This window comes from Ammospiza caudacuta, chromosome 1 (assembly GCF_027887145.1).
Source record: "Ammospiza caudacuta isolate bAmmCau1 chromosome 1, bAmmCau1.pri, whole genome shotgun sequence".
In the NCBI taxonomy this organism is placed as follows: Eukaryota; Metazoa; Chordata; class Aves; order Passeriformes; family Passerellidae; genus Ammospiza; species Ammospiza caudacuta.
Window position 1 is genome coordinate 156,827,139 of NC_080593.1, and position 9,286 is coordinate 156,836,424.

At 55.3% G+C, this 9,286-nt stretch overlaps 2 protein-coding genes across 2 annotated transcripts; both read right to left on the reverse strand.

Annotated features, from left to right (window-relative positions):
• Positions 1-1,992: 1,992 nt before the first annotated feature.
• On the reverse strand, positions 1,993-3,387 carry LOC131564579 (NAD(P)(+)--arginine ADP-ribosyltransferase 2-like). The gene is made up of 2 exons (XM_058815097.1): positions 2,631-3,387; positions 1,993-2,215 (listed from the first exon to the last, which is right to left on the reverse strand). The coding sequence occupies exons 1-2, from the start codon at positions 3,385-3,387 to the stop codon at positions 2,130-2,132; spliced, it is 843 nt and encodes a 280-aa protein (XP_058671080.1). The 3' UTR covers positions 1,993-2,129.
• Positions 3,388-6,401: 3,014 nt separating this feature from the next.
• LOC131564654 (erythroblast NAD(P)(+)--arginine ADP-ribosyltransferase-like) lies at positions 6,402-8,133 on the reverse strand. Its single transcript, XM_058815219.1, has 2 exons — positions 7,389-8,133; positions 6,402-6,484 (listed from the first exon to the last, which is right to left on the reverse strand). The coding sequence occupies exons 1-2, from the start codon at positions 8,131-8,133 to the stop codon at positions 6,402-6,404; spliced, it is 828 nt and encodes a 275-aa protein (XP_058671202.1).
• Between the last annotated feature and the right edge of the window lie 1,153 nt (positions 8,134-9,286).

The following is a 9,286-nucleotide window of genomic DNA, read 5'->3' on the forward strand; positions in this document are numbered from 1 at the left end:
CAGCAGTTGGGATTTTGGGATGTAGGGATTTCAGAATGCTGTGCTACAGCAGCTGGGATTTGGGGATTCCATGTCTACAGCAGCTGGGGTTTGGGATGCTGGGATGCCGTGTCTAGAGCAGCTGGGGTTTTGGGATGCAGGGATTTGGGGTTGCCAGGTCTGCAGTAACGGGTTTTGGGATATAGGGATTTGGAGGTGCTGTGCTACAGCAGCTGGGATTTGGGATGCAGGGATATGGAGATGCTAGGGCTTTGGAGATGGTGGGATTTTGGGATGTGGGGATTTTGTTGTCAAGGGAAGACATCCCAAAAATGCGGGGTTTAAGCACGGGAGAACCTGTGCGCCCAGCGGGCAGCCGGGACAGCCTGCCCTGCTCGTTCATCAGGGTGGGGAACTGACCCAAATGCACCTGTCCAGGACCTGAAAGAACCGAGCAGGGAAGCAACCAAATCCTTCTGGCAGTGGAAGCACTAAGAGCTTGGAGCTGTTGTCACACTGATCCATCAAATACATTTATGGACGAGATCCATACCAACATTCTCCTTCTGTCCCAGGGAAGAGGTGGCTACCCTATCCCTGGCCATGTCCCAGGCCAGACAGGGCAGGGCCTGGAGCAGCCTGGCCCAGGGGAAGGTGTCCCTGCCCATGGCAGGGCTGGCACCGGATGAACTTTAAGGTCGGTCCATCCCAAACCATTGCAGAGCCCCCGGGGCCGGGATGGGGCGGGCGCTTGGCAGTGCCAGCAGCTCGTGCTGCCGCCTGCTGTTGGCACCCGGAACTGCAGCTGGGAGTGGTGCATGTGCAGTGCTGCTGATTTCCAGCTCTCGCTGCTGCCCTCCTGTGGACAATTCGTGAACTACAATCCCAGGAGATGTGCGGGTAAAGAGGGAAAATCCCTGATTTGAATGAAAAAAGTTTCCTGAGCAAAACAGCCCGTTTTTTCCATAAATAAATGGGCCGTGCTGCCTCTATCCCCATTTATCTATTTTATTTCTCACCCTTCTTCATTCTGTTTGCCTCCCAGCGCTTCTTACCTCAAATCAGAAAGTTTGGAACTGTCCCCGAACTGATTATTCATTCTTTTTTAATTGTGCTGAACAGCCCCCACTAGCTCCCTCAGCCCTTCCTTGTGCTTCAGACCCTTCCCCAGCTCCATCCCGTCCCTGGACATGCTCCAGCCCCTTCAGGTCCTTTCTGAGAGGCTGCAGTGTACGAGGAAAAAGGGAGGAACATTTTTCCAACACTTCTTTGAAGATCCAGCTTTGAAAAATAAAGCTTTGAGTTGCCTCTAACAAAAACTCCAGGAACTGCTTTATTTTAGGAAATGAGGCGCTCTGCAGGAAAGGCATTATAGAAGCTGTAGCAGATACATCAGGTGAGCCAGAAGCAAAGTTTGGTAAACTATTGATACACCAGGCAAGCAAGGATCAAATTTCTGATAAACATTTGATACACCAGGTGAGCAAGGATCAAGTTTTTGATACATTTCTTATACAGCATGTGAGCAAGCAGCCTATTGATGCAACAGGCGAGGCAGCCAAGGAGCGCTAGGAGGTGGCCGTGGCATTGCCACTCCCAAACCCCTCTATTGGGAAGAGCCCAAGTAGCCCCAGGCACTGCCCAATCTCTGCTGTCCTGTGCTGTTCTGGCTGCTCCAGCCCCCTGTGCTGGCCTTGCTGCCCTGGCATTGCTCCCTCACTGGGCAGCTCTCGGAGGGGCTTTTCCAGGATGGACACCTTGGTACAGTGACCATGGTGGCCACAGAGGCCATGGTGGCTGCAGTGACCTTGGTCACCTTGGAAACCACACTGGCCACGGTGGCCTCAGTAGTTACAGTGGTTACCACAGTAGCCACAGTGGGCATGGTGACATCATGGGTCACTGTGGGCACAATGGCCATGCTGACCATGGTGGTTCAAATGCCCAGAGTGGCCAGATTGGTCATAGAAGCCACAGTGGCCGTAGTGGTAATAATGGCCACAGTGGTCACACGGGACAAAGAGACCATAGTGGTCATAATGGCCTCGGTAGCCTTGGTGGCCTCAGTTCCCTGGGGGTCCTTGTGGCCTTCATGCTCATGTTGGCCACAATGGCCCCCAGGGCCACAGTGACTTTGGTGGCCTCGTGGCTTACAGGGTTCCAATGGCCACTGCCATGGCCATGGTTGCCAGGAGAAGCCCCCCAAGGTGGGGGGAGTTCCTATGGAGGCTCCTACCTGTGGGGACAAAGAGAGTGGTCGGGGGGATCATGGGATGAGAGGGTCAGTTGGGTCAGGAGGGCCATGGGGAAAGGGACAGGGGTAAGGGGGGACCCTGAGGTTGTGAGATCAGAGGGGGCCATAATGAGCCCTTTCCTCTGTGCCCAACCATGGGTGACCTTGTTGTCCCAACTCAAGTAGGTGTTCCCAGCACTGGATGTCCCTGTTCCCCTCACCTGCCACTGGGTGTCCCCAACCCCGGTGCCCAAACAATGCTGTCCCTGTCCCTGTCCCCAGATCTGGGTGTCCTGCCTCCCAGCCACAGTGTGTGTCCCTGTCCCCTCTGGGCCATGGGTGTCCCCATCACCGTGTGTCCTTGTCCCCAACCCTCACTGAGTGTCCCCATCCCCCCAGGTTGTTCCCAAGATGTCACCTCGCAGCCACTCGCAGTTGTAGTTGCTGGAGTTCCCGGTGGAGCGAAGCACAATCTGCACCTTCTTCCTTTCCCTGGTGACTTTGGTGACTTCAAAGGTCTCGAAGGGTGGGATCAGCACCTCCTTCTCACTTTGATTGAAGGAGAACTTCTGGATGTCGGCGCCGTGGCACGTGTGCACCTCAAACATTGTGACATTCCCATAACCCTGGGCCACTGTTTTGTCCAACGATGATGAAGCAAATTGACCAAAGCGGACTTTATCGCCAGGTGTCACATTGAACTGGACCGGCCTCACCTCACGGAACACATCTGGACACTCATGAGGGTGTCTCAGCTTCTGGAGGGCCTGGGTCAGCAGGAAATGCAGCGTTTTGAAGTGGAAGTTGTCCTGGTATTCCTGGTGGGAGCGCCCAGCCTCGCGCATGGCCGGGTTGAGCTGCTTGTGCACGTCCCCCATCGTGTAGGCCATGAGGGCGATGGCCTGGTCATTGGTCAGAGGGGATGAAGAGGAGCCCCGCTTCTGCCACTCGGCCCTGGCCTTCACCCAGGCCTGGGAAAACTCCTTGTTCTCCTGGAACTCAGAGTCATTGAGGGCTGGCAAGGCCTCAGTCATGGCAGGGCCACAGTTGAGGTACTGGTCATCAAAGGAGTTCTGGGCCATGTCCAGAAGCACCACCTTGAAGGCCGCAGTGGCCACGGTCATTGTCAGCAGTGCCAGGGTGTGGGCCAGGGGGGCCCTGGCAAGACAGGCCATAGGGACCAGTGTGGGACACTGGGGGACATAGAGGGGACACAGAGGACAGACTGTGTGACACAGGGAAGACATTAGGGGATACCAGGGGATGCTGGAAGGACACTGCTGGGCACCAGGAGACACTGATGGGACAGAGGGGGATGCTGAGGGACATGGAGGGACATGGGGAGGCTTCCTTGGGGAGGGGTTGGGGAGGGAGAGTGGGGTCAGCCCAGGGAGGGGGTCACCCTGGCCAGGAGATCCCAGTATGTTTCCTGGGACCCTGATCCTGGGGTCACTCATGGGGGCCCTGGTGTCCTCCAGTCCCCCCCAGGGACCCCAGTCCCACTCCCATAGTTTTGAGCCATTCCCCTGGGGTCCCCTCAGCCCCCTCAAGACCCCAATCCAAACCTGGGGTCGCTCTCTGAACCTCCAGTGTCCCTCTCACCCCATCCCGAGACCCCAACCCCACTCCCAATCTAGCGTCCCCTTTGGGGTTGTTGGAAATGATACACACCAGGACCCCAACCCAAATCCCAGGATCACTCCCTGCCCCCTGCAGAGTCCTCCAGCCCTCCCAGGGCCCCAGTCACACTCCCAGTTCCCCCCTGCTGCCCCCCGGAGCCCTATGAACACCAATCCCATGTCCCCCAGCATCCCCCATCTTCCTGAAGGACTCCAACCCCGCATCACATTCTCCCCCAGGGTCCCCCCCAGTACCCCCAGGGTCCCAGTCCAGATGTCAATGTCCCCTCTCTCCCCCTCCAAGTGTCCCTTGGAGTGCCCCCAGCCCCTGATACCAAAATCAGCTGGAGTGAAGTCCCTGATAGAAATGGAGGTATCAAAACTCCAGAATTCTTGATCAGCTCAGACTCACAGCAGATCTCTCCTGGTCCTGCAGCTCAGTAGGGCTTTGCCACTTCTATCCACTGTAATTAAAAATATTTATTAAAATGGGCTTCTTAGCCAATACAAAACCAGCACATTTCCTGTAAATAAGTGCCATGGCTCCACCTCTCTCTTCTTTTATTTTTCTGGAGAAATCCTAAGAAGCCATCTGGAGGTCATTTTCAATAATTGTCCCAATATTCCAGACGTCGTCGCGCAAACTTCCGCTTTTGGGTGGCGCCGTTCCTTCTGTGTCACAGAGCTTGTAAAAAACCCCTCTGGAGTTCCCCATTTTCTCTTTCTCCACTGCTTTCAGCCATGTTTATTGTCCCCTGTAAATACTTATATGTCCTTTCCTCATTTTTGCCAGTCAGACTTTAAGCTCTGCCCAGCACCTTCAGTATGTGGGGAAAAGCCACACTATGAAAAGCCCAGGGTCCTCAAAGTAGTCTTGAAACTTGATTCAAATAAAGGGACAGAGTTTCCACAGCCATAGCCCCTGTGGAGTTTCTCTATCGAGGATTCAGAGGGCACAACCTCCTTTTATCTCAAACTGCCAGCTACACATTGCCCTCTCCCTTTCCCCATTGGCTGAGGTACAGGAAGGTGCACCTGTCACAAACCTCCTACCCCATATCCTCCTTCAAGCTGTCATTTTCTCCCAAGGTTCAGAAGTTCAGGCTGTCAGGGTGATGGAATAGGCTGTGTGGGGACCCATTACTCTTATTAGCCAAAAATTCAGGACTACCAACTTTCTGGTCAAACCACCAGGATACTGTGACAAACCACATGTCTTCTTGTGTAGACGTATCAAGGAACCATTTTGAAGACACTGACAACAATTCCTCCTAAAGACCTCCAGTGCTCTGAGTCATTTTTCAAAGACATCATGACCCATCTTTCCTATAAAATCCTTCCCTGTGGGCATGGTGATGCCTTGGCACAGGCTGCCCAGAGAAGTTGTGGCTGCCCCATCCCTGGCTGTGTCCCAGGCCAAGTTGGACAGGGCCTGGAGCAGCCTGGCCCAGGGCAAGATGTCCCTGCCCATGGCAGGGCTGGCACAGGGCGGGCTTTAAGGTGGCTCCATCCCAAACCATTGCAGAGCCCCCAGGGCCAGGATGGGGCGGGGCGGGCGCTCGGCAGTGCCAGCAGCTCGTGCTGCCGCCTGCTGTTGGCACCCGGAACTGTAGCTGGGGGCGATGCATGAGCAGTGCTGCTGATTTCCGTGCTAGCTGCTGCCCTCTGGTGGGCAATTCCCAAACTGCAACCGCCAGAATCCCCAAATCCCAGAATGGGTGAGGCTGGAAGGACCCAGAGTGGGCACCTGGCCCAACTTCCCAGCTCAGGCAGCGTCATCCCTGAGCACAGGATTGAGTCCAGAGCAGCCCAGAACTGGACACGGCACTGGGCAGAGCTGAACACAGCTCTCCTGATGTGCCTCACTGGGCATGACAGAGGGGCATGATCACTCCCTGACTTCCTGGACCCACTATTTCCAACATCTCCTGGATCCCTCCTGGCCCCAGGCCACACAGCCAGCTCCACTGGTCACCCACTCCCACGTCCTTCTCCAGAGCTGCCCCAGCAGGTCCCCACCAGCCAGGATGGGCACTGGAGACAATCCTTCCCCAGGGACATGACCTGCCCTTGCCCTCTTGAACTCCTCAGTTTCCAGCTGTTAAGAGCCCCTGAAGTGCAGGATGTGGAAGGATGCTCTGCTTGGAATGTAGCCAAGGGACAATGCCCCATTTGTGGCCATTGGGGCTGCATTGAGAGGGGTCTGCTGCAGATTTTGGTAAAACTCACCGCTCACCAAGTGAGGGTGGATCATCAGTGGTGGGCTTGGCTGCTCATCATCTGACCCTGGGAATGACCAGTCCTCACTCAGACAGAGATTCCTCTCCCCAGTTCCTGCTTATAATGAAACATGCGTGAGGTTCCTCTTTTGGGAAGGGGATGCTTCCCAAGGATCCTCATCGAGGTTGAGAGAAAAGGACATTCCCATGAGTGTTGTCTGGGGAGTGACCTGGAACCCTGCTTAAGAATGGTCACTTTTTGCTGGCTTTGTCAGAATTATTTAATAGAATTGCTTTGCACAATGGCCTTGGTGTGCACAGTGGCCAGAGTGGCTGTGGTAGACTTGTGGCTCAGGGTGTCTTGGTGATCAAGGTGGTCACAGTGGCCTTGATGGTTATAGTGACCATGGTGGCCAGATTGGCTGTGGTGGCCGCTGTGACCACAGTGACAGTGGTGGTTCCAGTGTTGTCATGGTGGCAACAGGTGGCAATGTGGTCATTGTGGCAGTGGTGGCCTTGGTAGCCTTGATGGCCTCATTTCTCTGGGGGTCCAGGCAGTTTTGGTGATCATGGTGGCCATGGTTGCCACAGTAACCACAGTAACCTTGGTGACCTTGGTGGCCTCATGGCTCAGATGATCCTAGTGGCCACTGCCAGGGCAGCAGTTGTCAAGAGGAGTCCTCCAACGTGAAAGGAAGCCCTGGGGACGCTCCTACCTGGGGCAGAAAAGGGGCAAAATGGGAGTTGAATAGGGGAGTAGGGGGTAATTTATGGCCATAATGGGGGGTTGGGTATGAAAGGAGAGATGGGGGCCATGAGGTGACAGGTGACAGCGTGTTGAGGGGGGGCATGGGGGGGTACATGGGCCAGGGAAGTCAGGGGAGTCATGGTGGGCTTAGAGGTGACAGGGTTCAGGGGTATTCAGGGAAGCCATGGAGGGTTACAGGGGGTTACAGGGTTTCAGGGAGTGGCATGGGGAATCCTGGCCCACCCGTGTTCTGTACACAGGGCCCATCCCCACAGCACTGCCTTTAGTAAGGAGGGACATGGTTGGTACCCTCAGGGTCCCTGTCTCTGTCCCTGTCCCTTGTCCCCTGGCACGGATGTTCCTGTCCGTGTTCCCTCCCAGAACTGGGGATCCCCATCCCTGTTCCCTGTCATGTGAGTTCCTGTCCCTGTGCCCACAATGGGTGTCCCCAGACTTGGTGTCCCCAGCCCAGGGTATCCTTGTCCCACCACACACTCTGTGTCCTGTCCCCCATCCCCACTGAGTGTCATTGTCCCCTGTGCCTTATCATGGCTGTCCCCATTCCCCCTGGCTGTCCCCTGCGGTGTCACCTCGCAGCCACTCGCAGTTGTATTTGCTGTAGGTCCCGGTGGAGTGGAGCTGGATCTGTGTCTTGTCCCCTTCCCGGGTGTATTGGGTGACCTTGAAGGTCTCAAAGGGTGGGATCAGCACCACCTTCTCTTCCAGATATTTGCTGTAAAACTGGATTTCCACGCCATGGCACGTGTGCACCTCGAGCATAGTGTCATTGGAGCAATCGCCAATTGGTTTGCTCAGGAACATTGGCACGAATAGACCAAAACGGACGGTGTCACCACGCTGTGCCTCAAACCGGGTGTTACACACCTTCAGGAACGCGTCCTGACACTGCCCTTTCTGAGTGTCCCTCAGCGTGGCCAGGGCATCAGTCAGCAGGAAATGCAGCGTTTTGAAGTGGAAGTTGTCTCTGTATTCCTGGCTGGAGCGCCCGGCCACACGCATGGCCTCATTGAACATGCGGCTGAAGCGTCTCATTGAGAAGGCCATGATGGCGGTGGCCTGGTCTGGGGACAGAGGGGACACAGGGGGCCCCCGACTCTGCCACTCAGCTGCAGCCTTTACCCAGACCTCAGCAAACTTCTCGTTCTGCTCAAACTCGGAGTTGTTGAGGGCTGGCAATGCCTCAGTCATGGCAGGGCCACAGCCCTGGTACTGGTCATCAAATGAGCCTTGGGCCATGTCCAGGGGGATCACATCAACAGCCATGGTGGCCATGGCCATTGACAGCAATGCCAGGATCTGAGCCAAGGGGGCCATGAAGAGGAGAGGCCACAGCGACCAGAGTGGGACACTGGGGGACACAGAGGGGACATGGGGGAGACACGGGGAGGATTCATCAGTGAGGGACTGGGCAGGGGAGTGAGGTCAGCCCAGGGGGAAAGGAGGCACTCCTGGCCAGCAGACCCCTGGGCATGTCTGGGGTTTCCTGATCCTGAATCCTGGGGTTACTTGTGCCTCCCCAATGTCCCACAGCCATAGGTACCCCAATCCCACAGTACCATGCCCCCCAGAAGCCCAATCCTACTCCCATGACTACAAGTCCAATCAGCCCCCCCAGTAGCCCAACCCAAATCCTGGGGTCACTCCCTGAGTCCCCCATTGTCCCCCTCGGACCATCTCCAGACTCCACTCCCACTCCCAGTCCCCAATTTCTTCAGTGTCACCCCAGAACCTCAGCACAAATCCTGGCATCACGTCCTGCCCCCAAAGTGTCTCCCAGGCCCCCCATGACCCCAATCCCACTCCCACCATCTCCCCTCAATTTTCCCCAGAGCAGCCCATGACCCCAGTCCCAGTCCTGTGACTCTCCCAGTGTACTCACAGGACAGCAATCCCAATCCCTATCCCTATCCCACGGTCACATCTCCCCCCATTCCCCCACACCCTAGGGGTCCCCTGAAGTCCCCCCAGCCCCTGATACTGAAATCAGCCGGAGTGAACTCCCTGGTGGAACTGGAGGTATCAGAAAGCTGGAATTCCTTATCAGCCCGGACTCACAGTAGATCTCTCTTGGTCCTGCACTCAGGGCGTCTTTGCCACATGTAATTTATTCAGCAAATTTATAAATATTCATTAAAATGGGCCTCCTAGCCAATACAGAAACATCACTTCTCCTGTAAATAATTTGCATGGCTCCGCCTCTCTCAGGAAATCCTCTTTATTGTCCTAAACAATAAGTAAGAAGCCATTTCAAAGAATGCCCCAATACCACACATAACCTCACCTCAAACTTTCAGTTTCGAGAGGTACTGCTCCTTCTGTGTTACAGACCTTGTCAAAAACCACACTAGAGTTCCTTTTCATCTTTTTTCCACTGCTTAGAGAAAACGTCCTAAGCAGGCAAAAAATCTGAAAATCTTTAAAGAGATGGGCAGAGAGCAGGAGGAATAGAGAGGTCATAGGCTCTATT

Bases quoted from the DNA above. Each gene is read 5' to 3' on its own strand.
- LOC131564579 (XM_058815097.1), bottom strand. From the start codon at position 3,387: ATGGCCTGTCTTGCCAGGGCCCCCCTGGCCCACACCCTGGCACTGCTG. The intron at 2,216-2,630 runs GTGACATCTTGG...TTGTCCCCACAG, and splicing joins CAACTGCGAGTGGCTGCGAG to GTAGGAGCCTCCATAGGAAC.
- LOC131564654 (XM_058815219.1), bottom strand. From the start codon at position 8,133: ATGGCCCCCTTGGCTCAGATCCTGGCATTGCTGTCAATGGCCATGGCC. The intron at 6,485-7,388 runs GTGACACCGCAG...CTGTGGTCACAG, and splicing joins CAACTGCGAGTGGCTGCGAG to CGGCCACCACAGCCAATCTG.